The 14,942-nt window shown below is 38.0% G+C and overlaps 1 protein-coding gene across 2 annotated transcripts in view; it reads right to left on the bottom strand.

Moving 5' to 3' along the window:
• The window catches only part of C1H8orf74 (chromosome 1 C8orf74 homolog), a 33,257-nt gene that overhangs the window by 15,996 nt on the left and 2,319 nt on the right, over positions 1 to 14,942 (bottom strand). Inside the window, exon 2 of one of the 2 annotated variants that reach the window (XM_087960363.1) lies at positions 12,401 to 12,590. In XM_087960363.1, coding sequence (XP_087816489.1) covers positions 12,401 to 12,590 — 190 coding nt within the window. Of the gene's footprint in view, positions 1 to 12,400; positions 12,594 to 14,942 lie in introns of both variants that reach the window. The other variant, XM_026671440.2, reaches the window with a different exon arrangement.

Here is a 14,942-nt window from a genome sequence, read left to right as displayed (position 1 = left end):
CACCCAGAGTATAGGGGAGATGGGTGGCAGAGAAATTTAACGAATAAAATAAAATAATGCAATGCAATGTAATGACATGGCATGATATGACATGACATGACATGAAATATAAACAACAGCTAAAGTGGATTGAGTTCAGTGCACTGTTGATCAATTAATGTATGGTCACAGCAAAGGGTGTTGGTGCCCCCTTCCCCTCCAATGCCCAAATAATAAAAAACTAGGCAGTTTCTCATGGGAATACTGTAGTTGTGCCAATTTGCCTGTTTATAGCTGTTGCCCTCATGTAGCAATTGCCCAGAAGTATTTAATGGTGCAAATATCAAAGTGTTGGGCCTGCTTGTGTGTAGGTGTGTGCATGCATGTATGCAGAGAGGTGGGGCAGATAGGAGATGAACATTGTGAAATGCAATGTAACAATGGCAGGCTCTAACTTCTCCACCTAGACACCATCACAGTAGTATGGGGATAACCTATCATTGATAGCAGGCTAATCTGTTTCATCAGAGATTCCTGTGTGGGTGGATTCTTATCACCTTATTTGGAGATAGGATTTAAAGGAATTGGAACACCAGAAGGATCTCACATGATGGCCTTCCCAAGACTCCTACCATCCTCCAGCTGGTATGGCTTTTGATCTGAAATCAGATCAAAATAGTGTCAACACACTTGCAAGACATCGATTTGAAGGAGGCTGATAGAAGTTTCCCCCAAACAGGCGTTCAGTTGTACTTTGGACATCAAGCTCCAAAAACCAGAGTTGACAGTCTTCAGTGATATGATTCACCACAAGACACAGCTGAGAAGCCTCTGAAGTCCATCACTTCTTAAAACCTGGGCTGAATAAACATATGCCACACCTTGATGGGGTGAACTGAAGAAGGTATTATCTCATAAGCAAACATGGGTGGCTTGATTAGCTGTAATTTGCTTCTTGGCAGCAACACAGGGGAAAAACCAATGGAAGTGGGGAGGAGGGAGAAGTCACAAGCAATGCACAATCCTCTTAGAATTTGGAGGTCAGGGAAATTTTGTATGTTTATCAAAAGGTACAGTACATAGCCCAAGGCAACTTGGGAAAAATGCATGCATCTGCATGTTAAATGCCAAGCTGCTAATGGGACTGAATAAATAGATATCAAAACTGAGCCAGAAATGGAATAGGGGTTAGCAATTCAAATATCTTGTAGGAACTAGCCTGAAAAAATAGTGGGAAAGAACAAATTTAGCTGAATTAACTCTCCTCTCACATCCCTCACCAATGAGAAAAGCTGGGGGAGATATGTGAAACAAATTGTAGAGCAACTAGAAAGATGACCGGAATCTTAATTTAGATTCTTATTGGAAACTGATTCCAGTATCTTTAAATTATTCCGTTTTATTTAATCAGTATTTGTCTTTGGAGATTCTCAGTTATCCAGATCATGGTTTTTTTGTTTTTTAAAAAGCACCTTTTTAAATGTTAATCAGTTTCTCACTCTTAGCAACTTTAACTAATGTGTGGACTTTGACTCCCAGAATTTCCTAGCCAGAAGAATTCTGGGAGTTGAAGTCCACACATCATAAAGTTGTTACCGAATACATTGCAGTAAGGTGGGCAGCTAATGCATTTTATAAATACATAAAGTTGCATAGCTGGAGAACCACTGATTTACTGTACATCAAATGATGGAGAAAGAGAGTTTTCCATAGGGCTCCATTCATATTTTATTTTAGACGGTTAGTGGCCAGAGCTGTGGTGATCCTCTCTTTTATATGCATGTTATTGATGTCCCCAGGAAGTGACTCAAACAACATGTTACATCAACTACTAGTTGATATGGCAACTCCCTTTCTGTTTTTATTTTGCTCAAAGGGTGACTTCTACATCAACAGTATTTTCACCTTCTCTCTCATCCTCAGAGAAGCAATTTCAGAAAATCTTGCTATGATCCCCATGCTGCCTTTCTATGAACTAAGGCTAAGATGATCTGTGTCTTCTGCTGACCTATCAATAGTCAATACCATGTACTTATCCCCATTCTTTTTTTCATCCCACAGTTGCTTTGGGAATGAATAGTCAATCAAAAGTCTGCTTATCCAAAGTCACAGGGAGCTCAAATGAAGTCTTATGATTTGAGAACCGAATCGGTTCCGCAACCCAAGGACTTTGCTGGCAAAGTCAGAAGCGGATGATCTGAGACAGACAAATATGTATGCAATCTTTTTTTAAAAAAAATATTTGCAGGCTTTCAGATTTATTAAATCCTTCATCAGGCTATACAGTTACAGTGAAATCAGATCAAAAGAAATGATTGTGGTAATTGTGTTTGATGTGATCAGTCAGTTGTCCTCCAGAATAAAGTGAGAGCCCTTCCTCACTTGCACTTAAATGCAACACAAACATCCCCTGACTGTTTCTGTTTCCTCTTGTTTCTGCTCCCCCTCCCATGACATTTGGCTCATCTGATCTCCAGCCCATATCTGAGGGACCCTTGAGCAGTTCATACAGGAGGTCTTGACTTATGATCACAACTGAGCCCAAGATTTCTATTGCTAAGTGAGACAATGAATTTTACCCTGACAACCTTTCTTCCCTTGTGAAAAGAATCAGTTGTTAAGTTAGTAACACAGTTGTAAAGTGAATCTAGCTTCCCCGTTGACTTTGCTTGTCAGAAGGTCGGAAAAGGTGATCATGTGATCCCGGGATACTACAGCTGTCATAAATATGAAGCCGTTGTCAAGCATGCGAATTTCGATCATGTGACCAAGGGGGATACTGTCATGGTTGTATGTGTGAAAAATGTTCATAAGTCACTTTTTTCAGTGCCGTTGCAACTTGGAATGGCTACTAAAGCAATGGTTATCTGTACTGTTTTTGAAGTAGTGTTTTTCACCCTCATCTCTTCTTAGTTTCCACCAGGAGTGCACTTCTTGGAGGATTCTATTAATGGCAAAGTTGATTATCACTTGGTACCTACTGGCCAATTTAGACTGGTATTTTTTGCCATTTTGCCCCTGGACACTGATTCCCGAGGTATTTTGCTTTGGGCACTAGTAGAATCCAATTCTTTTTCAGACTTGGTTGTCTTGCTATGCTCGCCAGGTCACTGGGTTAATTTCTGGCTCAGAGATTGGGCTTTGAATTAGCCCCAAAATCAACCAAATAATAATAGCAATAGCACTTAGACTTATATACCGCTTTATAGTGCTTTACAGCCCTCTCTAAGCGGTTTACAGAGTCAGCTTCTTGCCCCCAACAATTTGGGCCCTCATTTTACTCATCTCGGAAGGATGGAAGGCTGAGTCAACCTTGAGCTGGATGAGATTCAATCTGCCAAATTGCAGGCAGCTGACTGCAGGAGAAGTAGTTTGCAGTATTGCATTCTAACCACTGCGCCACTGAGGCTCTTCTAATGCAGGAAGAAGTGGGGCAAGAGAGTTGGCTTCGCTGAGAAGTGAAAGAGATGTCTCTGCTGTTGCTTCACACTACAAGGCACAGTTCCTCACATTTCTATCAGCTGATGTTCAGGCTTCTTTTCTTCTGGATCACCTCCTCTCAAGCACGAATTCAGTGCTCTTCTGAAGTAGCTGATATCAACTAATTGTTGGATTCTCGTTGAATGAACTCACTGAGATAACAAAGTTCAACAGATTGTATACACTTTGAGGCTACGTTTGGATAGTGTCAGAATAAAAATGAAAACATTACTTTCGCATCAGTACAGCTAAGACATCAGTACTGTCTCAAGCTGGGGAGAAAATGAAAGCCAGATCGTGTGACCTGGGAGAAAAAAAAAATATTGCCAGGAGATATTTGTACAAGAGTGAGTACAAGTGGGGACATAGCCCATGTCAGGGCTGTGTTATTACAGGTTGTAGGTGGGCATGATTATAATTCAATAGTCTGATGTTCAAAAAATACAATTCCCTGTATATTGAAGGCAAGGATATTGGGGCAAAGCTGGGCTTCACTATATGTGCTAAATTTCTGTATAGATACTCATTATAGGTATTTGCATAAAGGAAAATTCAACCAAACAGACCTGACCTACTTTTCAAACATATAATATAGATTCGGATGTAACATTTCAATAGGAAGTAGTCACCCCATTTAACATCCCTTCTTCGCAAAACAAAAGACCCAGACAAGAAGCTATTAATAAATCTACCTTGTTCTAATAAACAGAGTACATCGCTGACAATTCTGATCCCCCACAAGCTACTTGGTCAATGCAACCAAAGTGTACAATTGATTTCCCTTAATAACTGTCTTCTCTAACTCCACAGATTGGCTGGGGTGGGATGTTTATGTGTGTGTGTGTCTGTATATACTGATCATGCCGTTTGCAGATAATGGTTGGAGGATGCCTTACATGCACATACAGGTACCTGCAAACATGTATATTACCACATATGTGTTTCTAACATTAGGCCTTCTCCTGATAATTTTATTATTGCTTGTTATAAAGAAGCTTCAATAGAGATGATACCTCGCAGAATATAAGAGGACAGATTTTCACCCTGATAGGCTTCTAATCTAAAATAATTTCTATAAGGAGGAGAGGAAAGGAAAGGAGGTCAACAAACTTTGAAGCTATGTCCACTATGTTCATGCATAGTGGTGATATCATAGGTCTGGCTAGATACAAATTGAGTTGGTATATAACATGTCCATTGGCTACATTTTGGTAGTTCATAATTAAAACCATTGTGGGAGCCTAGCTATTGTCACAGTCTGTTATATAAGCAGGACAACATTTTAAACAGTAGAGTGTTGTTGTTGTTTTTGTACACTGCATTGATCACAGCAACTGTATTTTTTCCCCTAAACCCGTGTTTAGAAAGTTGTGTGAGTTAGTATACAAAATCCCTTCATCTTCGGGAAAACGGGGAATGAATAAGCTGTCAGTTGCAGATTATTTTTAAAAGGTACTTTTTCTATTTTCAGTTTTTAAAGTAAGATTCCTGCTCTATCCCAGCCACAAGAGGGAGATGTGACACAGATTTAAGCACAAATTAGCTACTAATCCAGGCTGTTGTGAAAATTAAGCAGGAAAAGATCAACAAGCAGTTGGCCAAATTTAGAAGACATTATTATTATCCGTACACAACAATGTGAAATCACAGCTGCCAGTTCTTTAGCTGGTGTTGCCCTTCATAGGCATCAAGTTCTTCCTAAGAAGCTAGGATGTCATAATGTATCAGCTGTAGTATATGTGCAAATCCAGGCAGTGTGACCTTTGCAATAGACAGATGGAAAGTTTTGCCAATGCACAGATTTTCTAAGCACCAGCCAAGATTTTTTGGTATTATGATTGTTATCAGATTGTTGTTTCTAGAAAGATGACTATCTTAATTAATTACAGCAATATTAATCAGTCATCTTCTTAAAGACAAGCAGTTCATTATGGCATAAACTTTTGTAAGCAAATCCATGAAACCTTATATGTCATAAATTATTACACACCTAAAGTACTAGTTTCTTGGTTATTATATCATTATTATTATTCATTTTTTCTATTAAAACCCATGCATAGTGGCTTTAAAAAGTTAATATTTAAATACACACACACACACACACACACACACGGAGATGGGGGGCACTGCAAGGATTTGTTACAAATGTACAATTTATGCAATACTAAATACATAGAAAAGGAGTAATCTCAGATATTTAAAAACAGGAGCCAGGTTTTAAGGCTGGGAAAAAAAACTTGCAATTCAGCAGTATGTATCAGCTAGTACACATGGTGACATAAAACAAGTTATCTGAAGACACCAGTGGCTTTAGTTGTAATGCTTTCATTGTTTCTTTCGCTCTGTATAAGGGCTTGGGAATAAGCCATACTAAATTGTGACAACATAAAAAAAGATCCTTATGTTCTTATCTGCGTACTATTAAAACTCTTGTCATGATCTTCTACTGGGTGAAACAGTGCATTACAGCGCAGCAATTTTTGAACGAAAAGTACCTCAAATAGGCTAATGTACAGAATGAGTCCAAAATCCAGGACCCATTACTCCTGAGGGAATGATATTTGGGGAAGTTGTGGCTGCTTTAGACTGCTGTTGCAAATACATGATCTTCATTTTTGACATGCCATAACAGTTTCCCAGCCAGTCTCATAATTCCTCACTTGATCCTCACCCAAGCAGCAAGGAATTGACTCATCAAGTAGCCAGTAATAGAAGCAACAACTTTAAGGTACATGAAGAAAGGCCTGGGTATTTTTACTGCTTTATAAGCTGCTTCTCTGGACACACACATACATGTGTTTTTATTCCATCTTTGTTCAAGAACATAAGGCACACAAATATTGCTCTATCTTCTTATATTTTTTTTCAAAACCTTGTGAGGTAGGTTGGGCTAAAAGTCACCAAGTGAGATGCTCTGGCTACAGATGGAGTCCAAACAAGAAACGTCTCAAATGAGAAAGGTACAAAGGGATTTGAGGCACAAACTGAAAGGAAAACAAAGAGGCCTTGAACAAAATGACTCACATCAACAAGCAAGGTCACCCAATATAAAATGCCACACTAAAGACGTCTACATAGACAAATTTGGTATTAATTTATTTCAAAAATTGACAAGCACAATGTCTCTGCCTCCCAAAATAGGTCACTGGGAATCAAGATATCATGAATTTGCACTTGTGTAAGATTGACCTCCATGCCAATTGAGATATCATCATGGGATAGGGTGGCATCAGAGTCACCTAACTATGACCCAAATCACTATATGACTTCAGCCTACTTTGTAAATGGGGGGGTCCTATGTCTCTTCTTTAAGATTGCTGCCTTTATAGTGCCAAGGTAGATAGCATTTTTATTCCATATGTATTTATATTTAGTACTGTTCCACAAGGTCAGATACGGTAAGCATGTACCCTATCTCTTCCTTTAATGTTGCCATCATGTCAACATGTCTTGGTAGCTTCCACTGCTCTGCAGAATATTCTTCTCCCCTATTCCCAAAGCTTTGAAGAATTGGGTCCTGGCTCTTCCCATAAGCATTATGTCAGGACAAAGTTGAACTCCAGTAAAGCTGTTTATTGCTTTTTGGGGGAAGGGTGCTGAGAGTTTTAGAAACATGTTTTTGCTGGTAATATTTACTTACTTGCTTACTTACTTATTTACTTATTGCTGTTTATAAGTTATCCAGAATGATAGTGCTTAAATGGGTGCACTATATTACCCTAAATGGATAAAAAGTCTCTATATAAGTTTTTAAAATAGATACACCATAAATAAATAACAGTAAAAATCACAACATAGTGTACAACCACACTACCATAATTTAAATGGATGTCAAAAACTATTCTAACTTCATAAAGATTGTGAACAAAGAATATTAAAGACGTTTCCAAATCTTGGGATATGAGCACTCCAAATATACCTTGAAAACATGAGGTAACCATTGTGATATGTAGAAATCCTGTTTACTGAATAGAACTAAGCATACAGGAACATAATTTACAAATGAACAGTTCAGGTAAGTGGTCTTTCTGTATGCCCAGTTCAGAAAGTTGGCACCAGAAAATGGTAAGTCTTGGCAAGACTTTTAAAGACCTAGCCAATGCAAAGATTGGCAGAGGAAGAAAGAGGAATAAATTGGGAAAGATACAAATAGTGCCATACAAATTGCACTATTCTGGATCCCTAAGAAAGGGCAGAGAGCACAGTCAGAAAGGACTGCTAACAAACTATTAATAGTCCAAAGAAGATATAGGAAATAGGAACTAAACTAATTACTTGACTATGTCAGTGATAAGAAATGGTTGAATTCTTCATATACTCAGTAGATAAAAGTAGCAATTTTCTTATGGTTTTATTAATGAAAATCTTTACAGTGTCTCCCATTAATAAAAACACATTTCACACTAGCAGCAGACATTCTTGAGAATTAAAAGAAATGAGACATGAAAAAAAGGTGACCAAGATGAAACCTGAGCAGGGGGTTGGACTAGAAGACCTCCAAAATCCCTTCCAACTCTGTTATTCTGTTCTATTCTAAATACAATGTTAAATGCTAGAGGTCAATCCAGAAGCACCAGTGACTAATAGTTTCCCTTAACTACTAGCAAATTATGACCAACCTGAGGCAGTGCTGAATCAGTAGAATGACTCACAAAAAACATGATTCAAATGGGCCAGTGAGATTATTTACTGTCAAATCACACAAAAAATTGAAAGGGATCAAACTTGCAAATCAAAAATAAAAGAGAAGACAATGAACAAAAACTAGAACAAACTGAGACATACAAAGATGGGATTTTTTTAGAAAAAGAAAAAGAAAGTGAAATTATATGTATCTCAGAAATTCTGGAAAAATATGTGATACACAACAACCATTGACTTGTCTAATGAAGAACAGCAGAAAGAAAGAAATAACAAAAAAGAAGTAAATGGCATGTGATATAGGGTCTCTCTCAAGCTATTTTGATTACCATTACTTTCAAACTTAGAGAAGACTTGATGAAGAACAATTTAGCAATAAAAACAATATGTAAATCCTGAATAGAAGTAAATGCCTGGAGCATTTCAATTTTTGATAAAATATATCTTCCAAAGCAGTGGTGGTATTTCAGCAGGTTCTGACCAGTTCTGGAGAACCAGTGGCGGAAATTTTGAGTAGTTCAGAGAACCGGCAAATACCACCTCTGACTGGAGATTTTACGGTATCCTTCCCCTGCCATGCCCTCCAAGCCACACCCACAGAACCGGTAGTAAAAAAAATTGAATCCCACCACTGTTCCAAAGTCCTCAGATCTAGTGTTGGAAATAAAGAGGCTAGACTGTAACAAAAAGCTGTCTTAAATTTAAATTTTGCTTAGAACATCGTTTGGCTTGAAAATAAACGACTAGTGCCATACAGGAACATAATTTACAAATGAACAGTTCAGGTAAGTGGTTACGAAAGGAATCCTTACTGCCAGTGTCCTTTTTACATTTCCATTCTAATATCCAACTGTTTGAATGTCAGCAGTTTAAACATTTCATATGTCTAGAAACAGATGGGGTGATTCTTTTTAAGACTTTGCAAAGACTGGAGTCAAAAAGCCAACTGCAGTAGCCATTGTCAACACCTCAGGAATTTCTAAATCAAATGAAGGCCAGTGAGAATAAAAGACAGCCGATACAATATCACAAGCATCAGAAAATGACTAAGCAATCTAGATAGGTGCAATCAAAACATATTGATAAGTTAGAGAAGAAAAACACATACTTTGAAAAGGAAAATGTACAATGAAGTGGTCATGTTTGGTATCTTTGAATGAATCATGAAATGTGGGCGAATAAATCCCTAGCCCAAATTAAGTGAAGAATGCTATCATGAGAACATGTGAGAAGATACCTAATGACTTTTGGTCAAGAGAAATTTAAGCATCTTTTACTGTTGTGTAGCAGTAGTCTAAAGTATTTTTGCCTCTCTCTGGTGGGACAATTTACATGTTGGAAATAGTTTGGGAGCTCTTTCCTTAAATTTGCTTGATTGAAATCTCCTAAAATGACGGGAAGGGAATCTAGGTGTTGGGCTTCAGCCTCCATAATTTGATCAGCAAGAGTTCGTAATGCCTTGTTTACACAAGCTTGGGGAGGAACATACACAACTATGAGGAGAAATGAGGAGAACTCATGTAGAGACTAAAATGGCTTTCAGTTGATATGTAAAGACTCTAAATTTTCATCGCAGAATTTATATATTATAGTTATATCCTGAGACCAACTGTTGTTGCTATATAATCCTCCGCCCTTTGTTTTACCTGATGTCTCCTCAATTCTGTCTGATCTAAATATCTGAAATCCTGAGATGTAAATGGTGGTATCCTCATGTTGTGACTCCGGGATTTGAATCTGGTCTGTTAGCAGATGTGAGCTCGAGTGAAGAGGATCTGGCACTGAGATTCGAACCTGCATTATTAAGTGATTTTGAAGGTAGCCACGATGAGGAAGTGGACTTAGCTATGAGAGACGAACCTAATTTATTGGAGGTGTCGGAGTCCTCTCCCTCCCCCGAATCTCCCTCTCTGATTACGCAGCAGCCAGTAACAGATAATCAGGAAAACGTGCGAGAGGTTTCAAGTGAGGAGGAGAACTTTGAGGGATCCTGGCTTGACGTGAGAAATAGACGGAGATTGAGACGTCAATCTCAATTGGGAAAGAAGCGTCAAGCCAGTGATTAATTAATGAGACTAACACGCCCCCTTAGGGGATAAAAGGAAACGGATTGGCTTGAGAAATTTGCCAGAAGCAAAGTGTCTTGTTAGAGCGAAAGTACTGTGAAGATTATCTGAGGCATTGTGATTTATAGGCACTTCAGGAATGCCAAACAGATTTCAGAACTACTGCTGAGGACTGGAAAAACCTCAGCAGTTATCTTTGTTGGGGTTTGTTTTTGGTTGCTTATATTTTTGGAACTTTGGAATTTTGATTGCTCACCTGTGGATACAGGTGAGACATAACATCCTCATGAATTTGTGGATTAAGCCAGGTTTCAGTAAAACAAAGAACAGCTGATCCCAAAAAAATCCCTCAATCTTTTGTAGAAATTGACTGTGTGATGGCTTTTCATATTTTGTTTCTTGCACAAGTTCAAATTTTAATTTACAGCAATGCTTGTTCTTGGCTGTCTTTTACGTAATCAGCCAATGCATGATTTTCTTTGACTGTTTGACTTGAAGTAAACTTCTGCCTCATTTCTATGGGCCAGGTATAATCTATTAATATGCCCTATGGAAATTACATCAAGTCCGGATAAAGATCACTACAAATACATGGGCATCCTTCAAACTGAACATATTAAGCACACTGAAGTTAAGAAGAAGGTTAGAAAAGAATACATTATGACAGTGAAGATCTCAAAGTACAAACTCAGTGGAGAAAATACCACCAGGACATTAACACCCAGGCAATTCTAGTCACCAAATTTGTATACACAACTGGAATAGTGAACTGGACTCAAGTAGAATTAAAAATCCTGGATTGGAAAATGATAAAAGTAATGGCAATGAATCATGTCTTTCATCCATGCAGAGAGGTTGACAGATTCTATTCCCCAAGATTCATAGGTGGGCATAGAATGTTGCAGGTATACTGGACAGTTGAAAAAGAAAAAGGGGTATCGGAAGAAGTGAAGAGGGGGCACGGAAGCTAGTACACTATGAAGATTTACTGATTACCGGAGGGACCAAACTGACCCAGCAGACAATGCAGATGGCTAAGAGCAGTGGTGGATTAAGGCTCACTGGTGCCCTAAGCACTGACAAATCTTGGTGCCCCCCTCTTTTGTACATACTGAGAAACAAAGCCAAACTTAGGCTACATAAAAGTTTTTGTGGTGCCCCCTTTGGGCCTAGTGCCCTAAGAACGTGCTTAATCTATTTAATGGTTAATATACCACTGTCTAAGAGCAAGAAAGCTGAAGAAAAAGATGGATGGGCTAATTCTGGCTTCACAAGACCAAGCCTTAAAAACAAGTGTATACAAAGTCAGAATTGAGAAGATAACAACAGTCAGCTAATACCACTTCTGCAAAGAAGTTGAAGAAACAGAGGACCACTTAGCTGCTGTAAGAAGATCACACAAACCAATTACAAACCACAGCATGACAAATAGAAACAAGAGTGAATTGGCATAAACAATGGTGAATTGAAATATCTGCAAGAAACTATTTGTCTGCTAGCAAGAATTGGCAAGGAGCACACAAATAGACAAAAGAAGACAAAGAAAATGAAGATGCTAAAGTGCTCTGGGACTTTAGAATTCAAACAGACAAGCACCTGCCACCTAACTTAATAATTAGGCTTCAGACTTAATAATTGTCAATAAGAAAGACAAAAAGTCTGGATAGTGGATGTTGCAATTACCTGAAGACTGCAGAAGAGAAGAGAAAGAACTGGAGAAAACCACAAACTTGCAAATAGAAGTAGAATGACTGTGGCAAAAGAAAGCAAATATAATATCAAAGGTAATAAGTACTGACAGTTGAATCCCAAAACATCTGAAGCATCACTTGAACACCATCAGCACTGACATAATCACCTTCCATCAATTGCAAAAGGCAGCTCTACTTGGAACAGCTTATATCTTATGATGATACTTTTAATATTATTAAACAAAAGTATCTGCCTAACCCAGGTTCTTGGGAATGATTCAATAAGTGGACAAAAATGCGAAATTCAGTCTAAACATTTGACTAACTATGTGACCAACCAACCATAATGATAATGTGATAATACAATAAAAGAAGGAAGGAAGGAAAGTCTCCCTCATTCCTTCCACATCAGATACTGATATATTCCACATTGGTCGCCTATAAAAGCAGGTGCAAAGTTGACTCAGGTCAACCCAAATGTTTCCTTTACAGTTGAAACTGTTGCAGTGTACTTTTTTTGTAACAAATGCAATCTTGGCTTACCTTGGGTTTCCTGCAATAGCTCCCCTGTCAATTTTCCTACTTCTGCCACAGCTTGCCAGGATAAACCTTTGTTAGCAGCAAACACTAGGCTATAGTAATGGGCATCAAGTTTGATACTCTGACGTACTTCCTGAATTTCATCAAACTCCTTCCACTCCAGCAAATCTCTTAGAAACAAGCGACCAGGCTTCTGCTGAAAAAAGCACCAGACAAGAAAAGCTGTTAATATGTGGTACTGCTTCATATCAGGGAAGAATTTAAAATATCACAGACCAATTTGCCCAGCCTTCTGTTCCACACAGAAGCCAACTTTACTCTGGGAAGCTTACAATACAACAGCTCTTATGTGGCTATTTCCACTCTGATGATTTACAGCATCTTCCATTTCAACCAGTCCTTGCTATACCAATATATTAGCAACGAAGACAGTTTTTATATAATCAAACCAATGATGCTAAATCATTATTTGGGAATGCCCTGTAACTATCATGAGTAATAGCCACTAATGCTGCATTATTCTTTTTTTTTTTTTTTTTTTGTACAGCTGTGGTTTGATTCTGAAGAGACAGTACTGTAATAGGGTCCCCTGTCCAGCATAAAACTAAGCTTAAATCTAGTTGAATCATGGTTTGCTGACTAAACCATATGGTTATGGTTCCCATATAACCTTAGCTCAGGGACAAGAGATGCCTTTGAAATGTAAGAACATAAGTTTCAGATTTCAAAATGGTATCAGGTTAAAAAACTCAACTTTCCTGTGATTCTGCAGAACTTTTTAAAAGTAATTTTATTTTTTTTAAATGCTTGATAAGGGCTTTTAATTGGTGGCATAGATAATGGTGATATGTACTTGTGTTCCTTTAGTCAGTGGGTAATGAGTTTTATTAAAATAGCTTTTTGAAAATTTGAAGCTGGTTTTGAAAATGAAAAGTACTCTGGTCAGGAGCTGATGTTTGATGCAGGGCCAATGTAAGATAATGTACAAGACATAGAATAGGAGACTGTGGTCAGCTCATAGTAAAGAGACAGATCCTTGACTTGAAAAATATTTCATGATGGATTCACTCACTCTGGCACAGCATGAGAAAAGATCCATTTGAAAGTCCCCATTTTGAAGATTGGAGTAAAATGAATGGAGGTATTGCAGCAGGACAACTAGTGACTGTAAAGCATCAAAGTTTCACCAAGAGAAGCCATATGGTAGTGCTGCGATGAAGATGGGGTTTGGTGGAAGAGTGAATGCTTGCTCCTTCTAGTTTGAGCACTGGACTCTGACATTAACCATCAAGGTCCTATCTGGTCAATTTCTTTTGAAAGATTATCGATTGGCCAGCTACCAGGTTTGCTTGTAGGATTATCTACTGGACAGTTTGTTGAACTTTCTGCTGGTCTGCCTGCTGGGTTCTCAGTGTTGACAAGGGAGGGAAGTCAAGCCTAAGCCCATGACTGGTGAGATGCCAAAGGGTCAATTGTCTCATTCCTTCTATTTAATATCTACATAAAGCCACTAGGTGAGATCTTTCTTCAACATAGGTTCAGGTATCATCAGTTGTATATCTCAATTCTACTTCAACCAATTGACACTGTCAAGGGTTTTTCTAAGGGCTGGAGGCTATTGTGGTCTTCATGAAGAGGAATACGTTTATATTCAACCTGACACAACTAAGTGGCTGCTCTTAATTTTTCCAGTGTGGTGGATTTTTAGTTCTTAATGGGTTGTACTCCTCCAGACACAACTGTAAGACCTCTGCATAAACATATAAAACTACCCTAAGAACACACTGTGGTAAGTCCAATATCAGAATCCTTCCTGCCTATAGCCTATAAAATTTATAAATAAATAAATAGTGTAACCTGGCCTGGCCTATCCCACCAAGCATCCCTTTTTAAAAAAAAAAAAAAAATGATATTCTAGGCTATCAGATCTAGAATTTTTAAAAAGTGTCAATCTCTAATGACAAAATGGGATGCAGCAAATTCTAGCATAGTATTATATGAACACAACACCTGGATTTTGTTAAGACAAGATTTTGGCCAAATATGTTCTCTCAAAAGACATTGAAAGAAATAAAGGAGCCTCATAAAAAGAACTCTGTTACCCAACTGAGTCTTGTTTTCAGTTCTGAAACAGTCTAGTGAGAAAAGAATATACGTGGATTTTTTTTTCTTTTATAGAGCTCTTAAAATGAAGGCGAAATTGGGATGTTTTCGTCTGGGAACATACTGTACTTTGTAGAAGAATTCAGCCTGAAAAAGGTTTAAGACATGTGGAAGTTGCATTCTAAATTGTAGATTCGCATTAATTAGAGGGGTGAACTAGATTAACTTTTAAGATTTCTGCCAGTGATAAAATTCCAATTCTCTGGTTGGCTTCACACATCACATTAAAACATTGTTTAGTTAGAATTTTCTGAACCAACCCTAGAGACCTTGTTAAGACACTATAATCCACCATCCATCATGCTTTGCAAAACACAATTGCTGGGATAATACAACACAACATTTAAAAAAACATACAATGGATTAGTGCAATTTATAAATA

Source organism: Notechis scutatus, chromosome 1 (genome assembly GCF_049901735.1).
Source record: "Notechis scutatus isolate UNSWTSFEM ecotype Mainland chromosome 1, rNotScu1.2, whole genome shotgun sequence".
In the NCBI taxonomy this organism is placed as follows: Eukaryota; Metazoa; Chordata; class Lepidosauria; order Squamata; family Elapidae; genus Notechis; species Notechis scutatus.
The sequence above is the reverse complement of the archived record's forward strand: the minus strand, read 5'-3'. Positions and strand labels throughout refer to the sequence as shown.